At 44.8% G+C, this 12,532-nt stretch overlaps 1 protein-coding gene across 1 annotated transcript in view; it reads right to left on the bottom strand.

Moving 5' to 3' along the window:
* Positions 1-12,189, bottom strand: part of LOC122935080 (phosphatidylethanolamine-binding protein 1-like) — a 56,248-nt gene extending 44,059 nt beyond the window's left edge. The window contains exon 1 of the mRNA XM_044290822.1: positions 12,032-12,189. Coding sequence (XP_044146757.1) covers positions 12,032-12,166 — 135 coding nt within the window. The 5' untranslated portion in view covers positions 12,167-12,189. The remainder of the gene's footprint in view (positions 1-12,031) is intronic.
* Positions 12,190-12,532: the final 343 nt, after the last annotated feature.

The raw sequence follows: 12,532 nt of genomic DNA, 5'->3' as shown, positions 1-12,532 counted from the left end.
TTTTGTTAATAAAACTAAGACATACCCTGCGGGGCACCCAAAAATCATTTATGATCATTTTGGATACATCAAAAAATACTTTGGCATTGCACGAGTTAAAGTGTACCCGCCAAGAGACTTATTTTTTCCGGTCCTCCCTGTAAAGCTAAATAAAAAACTAATGTTTCCGCTATGTTACACATGTGCCTTGGGTTGTCAGAAAGACATTTGCAGTCACACAGACGATGAGCGGTCCCTAACCGGGACATGGTGCACCATAGATCTAGTTTTAGCTGTTGAAAAAGGTTACAGGATTGCCGAGATCTACGAGATCTGGCATTTTCCGAATACAACAGACAATTTGTTCGCCCCATACATCAAATTACACCTCAGAGATAAACAGGAGGCTTCCGGTTATCCCAGTTGGTGTAAAACGGATTCTGAAAAAGCCGCTTACATAGAGGCATTTTTAAAAAAAGAAGATGTCTGCCTGCGCTCTGATAAGATAGCTGTAAACCCCGCAAAAAGACAAATTTCAAAACTGTTCCTAAACTCTTTGTGGGGTAAGTTTGGCCAGCGTTCTAACTTGTCACGTACCAGCATAGTCACGGACCCTGACGAGCTTTTCAAATTAGCTTTTGTGCCGTACTACAACCTCTCCGAGGTTAATTTCATCGATGACGATACGGCCTTAGTCAATTGGCGCTATGTAAAAGAGCGCTACACCCACAACAAACACAAACATTTTTATAGCCTGTTTTACAACCGCCTATGCCAGACTCGAATTATACACGCTACTAGACAGGCTACAGGAACGTTGCCTTTATCATGACACAGACTCAGTCATATTCGTGAGTAAGGGGACTGAATGGACACCACCCTTGGGTGATTTTCTCGGTGAACTAACTAGTGAAATACCCGACGATGCCCACATTACCGAGTTTGTGTCCGCAGGCCCAAAGACTTACGGCTACAAACTTAACAACGGCAAAACCGTATTGAAGGTTAAGGGTATAACACTCAATGTCGCTAACACAAGGCTTGTTAATTTTGACAGTTTAAAAGACCTTGTGTTGGATTACTCACACAACAGCGACCCCGAGACGCAGAAAACAATAGGCATCGAGCAAGACGGAATTATCAGAAATAGGAAGCGCTTGACCATAGAGACAAGACCGTTACGTAAAACGCAAAAGTGCGTCTACACAAAGAGACAGCTGACGGTTGACTTTACAACGCTGCCTTTTGGCTATTAAATATGACTGCACAATTTCAACACCCTTTTTCATGTATTCTAGCAGGACCCTCAAATTCCGGAAAGAGTTTTTTTGTTAAAAATGTATTAATGCACAAGGATACGTTAATGTCGCACAAACCTGATAATGTCATTTGGTTTTACGCCTGTTGGCAGAAATTGTATGATGAACTAACCCGTTTGTTTACAAATATCAGGTTTATCGAGGGGGTCCCGCAAAATTTTACAGACGCGGATCTATTTCCGACGGACAAGGTAAATTTGGCGGTTGTTGATGATCTTATGGAGGCGGCTTGTGAAAATCTTGAAATACAAAACGCATTCACCAAATACGTGCACCACAGAAATTTGAGCATTATGTATCTCGTTCAAAACGTTTTTTGTCAGGGTAAGAAAAGCCGAACCATAAATTTAAACACTAAATACATGGTCCTTTTTAAGAACCCTCGTGATAAATTACAGGTTATTACGTTGGCTCGGCAGATGTACCCCGGTAAAACACGTTTCTTTTTAGAAGCTTTTGAAGATGCTACACACAAGCCTTACGGCTATTTACTTGTAGATTTAAGATCTGACACGCCTGAGGACCTGCGACTCAGAACCGGTCTGTTCCCACCAGATCTGCCTGTAGCTTATGTGTGCAAACAGAAGCTCTAAAATGAGGTAGCGCACATCTTTACGGTTATTTTTGTTAGATGCGCTGGTGCTGTAAGGATGTCGATCAGGATCCGGCGTAATTGGGACCTTTTAAAAGCATTAGTCAAATCAAATCTGAAGGCCCGAAAATCAATATTACGTAACGCCAGTAATGATTTGATATCGGCTATTGGCGAGATAGCTCTCAACATTCTTAAAGGAAAGATCCCCCTTAAAGAGCGCCAAAAATAATTTGAAAAAACGGTCGCTGAGTGAGCCCTTTGACGTGGCTCGAAGCCCTTTTACACCCCCGGGGTTATTAAGTGCTCCTACTGTATCGCCGCGTGGGTCATTACTACCTAAAAAGAGGCCACCGCCCTTGTTGCAAGCTGCTTGGTTAACGTTGTAAATTTTCTTACTTTGGCGATTGTATATAAATTTTGTTTGTATTAAACATGTTATAATACTTTTATTTGTTTTACATAAATTTTTACTGTGCCTGTATATAAAATGTATTTGTGTGTAATGTCTTATAATGTTTATTTACTATACATAAACTGTTTAAAATAAAAATGTATTCAGTTTTTTCTTTTTACAATAAATATAATAGCTTGATTATTTAAAATTGTATAAACAGTTAGGACGTGTTGTTGAGTAGACGCTGTTTAAAACACAGCTAAAATGCCTGCAAAAAGCAAAATATTGCGAAAACAGTACTACACGCCAAAAGCTGTCGGCTCTTATGGGGGCGTTGACGCCTTATTCAGAGAAGTACGGAAATTTGGAATAAGAAAAGACTCTGTCAAAAACTGGTTGAGTAACGAGGATACTTACACATTATACAAACCTGTTAAAAAAACCTTTACAAGAAACAAGGTTGTGGTGTCTGATATAGATGCGCAATGGCAGGCAGATCTTGTGTCGATGATGGATTTTTCTAAAGAAAATAATGGTGTAAAATACCTGCTGACGGTCGTTGATATTCTATCTAAATATGCCTGGGTGTCGGGCCTTTCAAATAAGTCCGGGGCGACCGTGGCTACCGCTTTTGAGCAGATATTTAAGTTAAGCGGCCGAACCCCCCAAAAGCTACAGACTGATCGGGGCCGTGAGTTTATAAACAAACCTATGCGGCATCTTTGTGAAACCTATAAAATACATCATTTTTTAACTACAAACGCTGTTAAGGCAGCGTTGGTCGAGCGTTTTAATAGAACGCTGAAAACTAAAATGTGGCGCTATCTTAGAGAACAAAACACGTACAGGTACATCGACAAGTTGCAAGACTTGGTGTATAGTTATAACCACACATACCACAGAACTATAAGGCGGCGCCCCATCGATGTGTCAAAAGAGAACTCTTTAACCGTTTGGAAAAATATCTACGGGTGTTACGATACTATTAAAAAAGTTAAACAGGTATTAAAAATAGGTGACCATGTCAGAATTGTTCGTTATAAGGGTGTTTTTACAAAGGGGTATGAACAAACCTATACGGACGAGATATTTACAATTCATGCTGTAAACACTAGGGGCCTCAGACCCCTTTATAAGCTGAAAGACCTGTCCGATGAGCTCATTGAAGGCTCGTTCTACCCGGAAGAAGTCCAAAAAGTAACTCTCGACAAGCGACGCGTTTACAGGATAGACAAAATACTGAAAAAGAAGAAAGTTCGGGGTAAAACGTTGTGTTTTGTAAAGTGGATAGGTTACCCTGACAAGTTTAACTCTTGGGTGCCTGAAAAACAGTTGATGCGTCTGTAAACTATGGAGGACGGATCGTTTTTTATCACGCTGCCTTGCAACGCCTCCGCCAAACTTTATCCCGAAAACAGCATCGCCGATTACACCACTAAGTTAGAAAAAGCGGTGCATCTTCGCGGCCCTTACGAAGTAGCTTTAGTGGAGATTCAGTATCCACATACGTGGGAAACCTTTGGCCCCGGAGATGGTGTATTCTACGTCGCCCAGCGCGACGAGACGATCAGCGAACTTTTTGTTAAATCGGGTTATTACTCCAATATGCAAGATCTCATCAAAGCCATTAATAGCAAGCTTGAATCTATAAAAATACCTCCCGATCAATTGCGTCTAAGATACGATGATATTGACAGAACCGTTTATGTACTGAATTCACCAGCATACAAGTTCATGCCTTGTGTGAAGTTGGGGAATATTTTGGGGCTTACGGGGTATTCGAAAGCTCCGCCGCTCAAGAATGTCGACACCGAGCACATCACTCTCCGCTACAAAGGACCCGGATTACCTGTTTTAGAACATCATGTTGGTGGTATAAAGGGGCTTGCTCTAGTTTCATCAAAAGAGAAAAAAATTAATGCCGATATTAAAGCCGGTTTTTATACATTGTTTGTGTGTACCGATATCGTCCAACATCAACTTGTTGGCGATAGTTACGTACAACTTTTAAGAACTGTCGAGTTAGGCGGCAAGAATGGTGATATCGTCACGCAAAAGTATCACCGGCCGGACTATATACCCGTTTGTAAACATCATTTTGACACGGTTACAATATCGATACTGACGGATCAGGCTAAACCTGTTAAATTCAAATACGGTAAGACTATTGTGCGATTACACTTTAGACCGCGCGCGGTGACGACGCACTAAAATGTTGTCCCAGAGAGTGTACGGTGACCCGGACGCTTATACGCATTATTACATAACGCAAGCCGGTCATGGCTTGGACGGCTTCCACGGTACTGAATTCATGCATGGTTCTGGACTCGCCGGGTTATTTCGGGGTCTGTTCCGCCGTGTCGTTCCCCTATTTAAGAGAGGTTTGGAGCTTGCAAAACCACATGTGAAAACAGCCGCCCGTAACATCGCTAAAGACGTTGTTACTACGGCTTCGACCGCCTTTATGGATCGTGTAAATAGGTCGGCGCAGAACCAGGAGGGCTCTGGTGTCGTTCAAATACGTAAAAAAACGCGTAAAAGAAAACGTGAACGAGCGGCCTTTGTCTTACCATCTTTTATGAATAAAGTAGCACAACCTAAGAGACGTCGCCGCCAGAAAACAAGAAGTCGCTCACCGAGTGACATCTTCTAGTTAGACGCTATGGCTTTCGTGCATGACGCCTCCGCCGAGTACGCCAAATCAGAGTTGGATATCTTTCAAATACCACCTACCCAAACAAGCATTGAAAAATCGCTTTATGTAGAGGTGCAGCCAATCGCCGCAATAACTGACAATGCACCTTTGGAATTCTACATCACGGGCAGCGGTGAATATTGTTACGACCTTAATAACACATTGTTACACGTCGTTTGCAAAATCGTTAGTCCTGACAACACCCCCATACCGGAAGGATCCCGCGTTGCACTTATTAACTACCCTATAGCGAGTCTTTTTAATCAGCTGGATATAACGCTCGGCGACACGTTGATTTCAAGAAGCGACAACCTTTATACGTATAGAGCGTATATAGAGTCCCTAATAAATTATAATTCACAAACTTTAGCGTCCCAATTTACAGCCGGTTTATTCTATAAAGACACAGCGGGACATCATGATGACCGGGTTCTCGACGGGCGTAATGACGGCTTCAGCAAGAGAGCAAAGTATTCAGCCCGCTCTAGGAGTGTTGAATTAATGGGCCCCATTTACGCCGATATATTTAATCAACCAAAGTTAATACTGAACGGTTTAGATCTAAAGATAAAATTGACAAGAAACAAAGACACTTTCTGCCTTATGTCGGCCGAGGCGGCACATTTTAAAGTACAGATACAGCACGCTTCCCTGTTTGTCAAAAGAGTACAAGTATCGCCCGCTGTAAGAATCGGTCACAGTCGTGCTCTGTTAACCGCTAACGCAAAGTACTCGATCGATCGGGCGTCGCTTAAAGTGTATAGCGTCCCCGCCGGTACTCGCATATGTAACCACGAGAATCTTTTCCTCGGCAACCTACCAAAAACAGTAATACTAGCATTTGTGGATAACGAATCATTTTCCGGGAGTTACCAAAGAAACCCTTTGTGCTTCAACCACTATAATGTGAATTATGCAGCCTTATATTTGGATGGTCAACAGATACCTGCAAAACCTTTTCAACCTAACTTCCAAGACGAGTCAGCTGTTCGTGAATATATGTCACTAGTACATATTTCGGGGAAACACAAGGCCGACAACGCTTTATCAGTCGATCGACACGAGTTTTTGAACGGTTACACTTTGTTCGCTTTTGATTTATCGCCGGATCAGGAGCCCGGCGGTCATTTCTCTCTAGTAAAAACTGGCAATCTGCGAGCTGAAATTAGATTTGCCGAGCCGATTGCGAACACAATTAATATGATTGTATATTACGTTCATGAAAATATTATTGAAATAAATAATCGTCGTGAGGTATTATATGATTTTCAATAGACATGAATAATTATGAAATTGCATGTGTTATTAAAGCTGATATTAACGCCAGGCGCATATTTAAAGGTGTATTCCCGTGTGATTTATTACCGGGGGGTAAGATCATCGACAGGCCCGCGGCCTACATTGTAAATACGGATAATTCGTATCAGCGGGGGAAGCATTGGATTTTAATTATATTATACCCGAATGATATATCTATTTTTTTTGATAGTTATGGTTTATCCCCCGAAAATGAAATATTTCCGGGCGAGTTTATGCAGTTTTTATATAAAAATTCTAAGACTATAAGGTACCAAAACAGACAAATACAAGACGCCGTTAGTACGGTCTGCGGCCATTACTGTATCTATATCTTGCAATGCCTCGCTAAAGGGAGCTCTTTTGAAAATGTGTTAAAAATGTTCACTAACGATTTTAGAAAAAATGACCGTATTGTGCTATCATTTGTAACAAAACGCATGAAACGGTTATGTATACGCTGCTATAATTACAGTCAAACGTGTCTGTCCCTACGGGGATTTTGTAAATAAGGAAAATGAATAAAGCTTTTTAACCAAATTATATTTGTCATTGTTTTGATTTTTAATACTATTATATTAAAATATCATGCATTATACATTTTAATATCAAACACGATAAATTTTAATAGCGAGTCCTATAAATTTTAATAGCGATAGCGAGACCTATAAATTTTAATAGCGAGTCCTATAATTTTTAATATTTTAATGGCTTGACCTATAAATAATAGCGAGCCCTATAAATTTTAATAGCGAGCCCTATAAATTTTAATAGCGAGCCCTATAAATTTTAATAGCGAGCCCTATAAATTTTAATATTTTAATAGCTAGACCTATAAATAATAGCGAGCCCTATAAATTTTAATAGCGAGCCCTATAAATTTTAATAGCGAGCCCTATAAATTTTAATATTTTAATAGCTAGACCTATAAATTTTAATAGCGAGCCCTATAAATTTTAATATTTTAATAGCTAGACCTATAAATAATAGCGAGCCCTATAAATTTAAATATTTTAATCGCTAGACCTATAAATAATAGCGAGCCCTATAAATTTTAATAGCGAGCCCTATAAATTTTAATAGCGAGCCCTATAAATTTTAATATTTTAATAGCTAGACCTATAAATTTTAATAGCGAGCCCTATAAATTTTAATATTTTAATAGCTAGACCTATAAATAATAGCGAGCCCTATAAATTTAAATATTTTAATCGCTAGACCTATAAATAATAGCGAGCCCTATAAATTTTAATAGCGAGTCCTATAAATTTTTATATTTTAATATCAAATTGATATCAAGCTATATAAATAGATATAAAAAGTCTATAGTTTGATATAAAATTGATATCAAACTATATAAAACTATATAAAAAGGGGGCGTGTAAAAGGGGCGTGGTACCTGTCACTTTGACGAAACATCCCTACTCTTACTACTGGCACTGCCTCCGACTGGAGAGGAAAAAGTTCAGTCTCCAGTAAATAACTGGTGGAAAAGTGACCCAAGGGCCATTGAAAAGGATTTAGGAGGAAACCCTTCTGTCCTGGGGGTGGGGGGGATGGCTGGTTATATCCTTGCTATGGGGCCCTTACTTCTCTATGTACGCCCCTGATGGGGCGTTGCTGTATTCAGGAGAAAATGGATAACACATTGTGCTTGGCATTTTCTCCTGTTACCCCTATTAAAAATGAAAAATCTGGCGCAAAAACTATTTACTAAAACTCAGTGGCGTACCAAGGGGGGGCGGGCCGCCCCGGGTGCCACTCACAAGGGGGGTGCCATGACTGAGTCACCCGTCCCCGGCTCCATCCACTGCTGCACCGCGACACGACTCCGCCAGGCGCAGGCTTCGGTCCGGTGGAAGGATTATTGCGGTGGCGGGCGGCGTGCAACATGACGTGACGTCACGACGCTGACGCCGCGCCGCCTTCACGGATCAGAAGCGGAAGGATCCATGCATTATACCAGCAGTCGGACGGCCGGACGGGCATCATCAAAATAAATGTGAGACGAGTAAAGTAAATAATTGTGTAATTAAGGGGGGGTGTACAGTGTAATTAAGGTGGGGAGCAGAGGCGTACATAGGAATCACTGGGCCCCATAGCAAAAATCTGAATTGGGCCCCTTAACCCCGCCCACTACCCACCATGGCCCCTCCCACTTCCTGACTTTGCTCCTCCCATGCCACACCCCCATTAAATAAATTTATACATGACCTACAGAAACTGTTAGGGGTTTCCTGGGGGTGACCTGTCACATGGGATATCTGCTGCAGCCTGCAGGTCTCCTTATTTGGGGTGCCATGTTAGGCTACTTTCACACTTGCGTTCGGGTCTCCGCTTGTGAGTTCCGTTTGAAGGCTCTCACAAGCGGCACCGAACGGATCCGTCCAGCCCTAATGCATTCTGAGTGGATGCGGATCCGCACAGAATGCATCAGTATGGCTCCGTCTGTCCTCCGCTCAGCAGGCGGACACTTGAACGCTGCTTGCAGCGTTCGGGTGTCCGCCTGGCCGTGCGGAGGCAAACGGATCCGTCCAGACTTACAATGGAAGTCAATGGGGACGGATCCGTTTGAAGATGACACACTGTGGCTCAATTTTCAAACGGATCCGTCCCCCATTGACTTTCAATGTAAAGTCAAAATGGATCCGTTTGCACTATCATGAACAAAAAAAAAAAATATGTTGTTTTTTTTTTTGTTCATGTTAATGCAAACGGATCCGTTCTGAACGGATCTAAGCGTTTGCATTATAGGTGCGGATCTGTCTGTGCAGACACCAGACGGATCCGCTCTGAACGCAAGTGTGAAAGTAGCCTTAAAGGGAATCTGTCACTAGCAATTTACCCCCAATTTTTTTTTCATGAATCCATGTTTAACAGAGTACCTGTTTTCCATCTGTCTTGTTCTTTTGATTGTGAGTCTTGTCATGTCTTCAAAAAAATCGATTCTTATGATATGTAAATGACGCTGTAAGGAGCCCAGAGGGGCGTTATTCTTTCTCCACGGTGCCCAGGAACGCCCCTCTGAAATGCCGTGCCCGCCTAAGTTTGAAAACTAATAACGCCTCCAAGTTCATCTAAATCGCCTCCCAGAGGCGCGGCTAAGTGCCGCTCTGCGGCAAACACCCCGATCCTCCTCTCGCCGGCATCCCAAATCCCGCGCAGGCGCAGTGCCGTCAGTCATCTTATCATAGCGCAGGCAATCGCCGGCACTGCGCCTGCGCGGGATTTGGGATGCCAGCGAGAGGAGGATCGGATTTGGGAGGCGATTTAGATGAACTTGGAGGCGTTATTAGTTTTCAAATTTAGCCGGGCACGGCACTTCAGAGGGGCGTTCCTGGGCACAGTGGAGAAAGAATAACGCCCCTCTGGGCTCCTTACAGCGTCATTTACATCTCATAAGAATCGATTTTTTGAAGAAATGACAAGACTCACAATCAAAAGAACAAGACAGATGGAAAAAAGGTACTCATGGATCCATGTTTAATAAAGTACCTTTTTTCCATCTGTGTTCTTCTTTTCCATGTCAGTCTTGTCCTTTCTTCTAAAAATCGATTCTTAGGACATGCAAATGACGCTGTAAGGACTGGAGCCCAGAGGGGCGTTTTTTTTTCTCCACGGTGCCCAGGAACGGTGCCCCTCTGATTAGTGCCGTGCCCGCCTAAATATCAAAACTACTAACGCCTCCATCATTTAGCTGAATCGCCTCCCAGAGGCGCGGCTAAGTCCTCAACACCCGCCCCCCTCCTCAGCGCTGCGCTCTGAAACACCCGATCCTCCTCTCATCGACGTCCCAAATCCCGCGCAGGCGCAGTGCCGGCGATTGCCTGCGCTCTGATAATACGGCTGAGGGCAACAGCTTCAACATCGTCACTGGGCATGCGCCGAGCCCAGTGACGATGTTGAAGCTGTTGCCCTCAGCCGTATTATCAGAGCGCAGGCGCAGGCAATCGCCGGCACTGCGCCTGCGCGGGATTTGGGACGCCGACGAGAGGAGGATCGGGTGTTTCAGAGCGCAGCGCTGAGGAGGGGGGCGGGTGTTGAGGACTTAGCAGCGCCTCTGGGAGGCGATTCAGCTAAACATGGGGGGGGCCCGGCCCTGGGGAGAAAAGCAGCCGCATAGCCGGCTGCAGGTCATCAGTGGGCGGGGCCTTATCTGCGCTACGGGCCCCCCAGTGCCGCGGGCCCCATAGCAGTGGCGTGGTCTGCCTCTATGGGCGGTACGCCGCCGGTGGGGAGGGAGGGGGTGTAATTAAGGGGGGGGTGTTATTAAGGGAGGGGGTGTAATTAAGGTGGGGAGGGAGGGGGTGTAATTAAGGGGAGAAGAGAGGGTGTAATTAGGGGGGGGGGGTGCAGGATTTGTTCATTTTATTGATGGGGGTTTGGATTTTTTTTTCTTTTTGGTGCAGATGGAAAGTGATTTTTTTTAAGGGGGTGCAGGTTTTTATTTTATTAACCAGCTCCGGACCGCCTAACGCAGATGTGCGGTCCGGAGGTGGCAGCGCTGCGCACAGCAACGCATATACGCGTCATCTCGCGAGACGCGAGATTTCCTGTGAACGCGCGCACACAGGCGCGCGCTCACAGAAACGGAAGGTAAGCGAGTGGATCTCCAGCCTGCCAGCGGCGATCGCTCGCTGGCAGGCTGGAGATGTGATTTTTTTAACCCCTAACAGGTATATTAGACGCTGCTACCTGGTCCTCTGGTGGTCCCTTTTGTTTGGATCGACCACCAGAGGACACAGGTAGCTGTGTAAAGTACCACAAAACACCACTACACTACACCCCCCCTGTCACTTATTAACCCCTTATGAACCACTGATCACCCCATATAGACTCCCTGATCACCCCCCTGTCATTGATCACCCCCCTGTAAGGCTCCATTCAGACGTCCGCATGTGTTTTGCGGATCCGATCCATGTATCCGTGGATCCGTAAAAAATCATACGGACGTCTGAATAGAGCCTTACAGGGGGGTGATCAATGACAGGGGGGTGATCACCCATATACACTCCCTGATAACCCCCCTGTCATTGATCACCCCCCTGTCATTGATCACCCCCCTGTAAGGCTCCATTCAGACATTTTTTTTGGGCACAAGTTAGCGGAAATTGGGGGGGGGGGGGGGGGGCGTGCCAAACAAAGGGTTCGCCCCAGGTGCCAAATGCTCTAGGTACGCCCCTGCTAAAACTGACATGTCAGGAGTAGTGTTGAGTGAACTTGCGTTTCAAGTTCGGCATACAAGGTTCGTGTTATCTAAGAATTTCGTTATGGATTCCGCTACCAAGGACCATAAGGGTCTGTGCTAGCGGAATCCATAATGCTCATCCCTAGTCAGGAGAGGTGGCAGTCTTCAAGTTCTGGGCTCCATTTGGTGGGGGGTACTCCTTTATAGCAGTCTGCTGGTAATGTTATATACTTTAAGCTGGATTAGTAAAAGCAAGGTACATCGCAAGAATTGCTGCTTCTGAATTGTCATCACATGAGGAACTCAAGTATTTGCTAAAACTTGTCTGAACAGCTCTAAGCTTAAGGGGTGGGGGGTCTGGATCTTTGCCTGGGGTGCAGGAAAGATTAGCTACACCTCTGGATAGGAGTCTCATAGCTGATAGGCATCTATGGTATGTGGGCATCCTCATGGGCACTGCATCTTTTATCCATACAATGGTACTATTACTCTCCTGTCAGCTGCAGTGCCCCATTGCACGCCCGCTCACTTGTGTAAGGGACAGATGGGGCAATGATGTACGTACCTGACAAGGCTTCAGCACTTTGCCCAGCTGGTCTATGCACACCGTCTCATGGGTCACCGTCAGAGGAAACGCTGGTCTCTCGTCCACATCACTGAGCTTCAGGGGTCCGTCCCACTCGCTGACATTGAACACCATGGTGCGCGCCCTGCGATAACTCCTCCGCTGTAGCGCTGGCACTGCCAGTGCGTCCTGTATAAGAGCGAAGGCCACGCCCACCCGCTGCCCCTAGCCAATGGCTGACGCGCAGAGAATCCAGGCTGGCTGGTGATTGGTGGATGCTGATGCCGCGCTCCCAGGCTCAGGACGGAGCGGGCTGTCAGCCCTTGCTGTGTTTGGCTTGGCAGCGGGCACTCGGGCTGTTACCAGGACTGATGCCCGCAGCTGAGGCTCACCCTCAGGATGGCAGAGAGTAGGGCACAGCTCAGGGAACAGAAATAGAGACCTATTGGTGTATTACTTTATGGATATGATCAGGAAGAGCATGTGCCCATGAGGTGGACA

Source organism: Bufo gargarizans, chromosome 1 (assembly GCF_014858855.1).
Source record: "Bufo gargarizans isolate SCDJY-AF-19 chromosome 1, ASM1485885v1, whole genome shotgun sequence".
Lineage (NCBI taxonomy): Eukaryota > Metazoa > Chordata > Amphibia > Anura > Bufonidae > Bufo > Bufo gargarizans.
The sequence above is the reverse complement of the archived record's forward strand: the minus strand, read 5'-3'. Positions and strand labels throughout refer to the sequence as shown.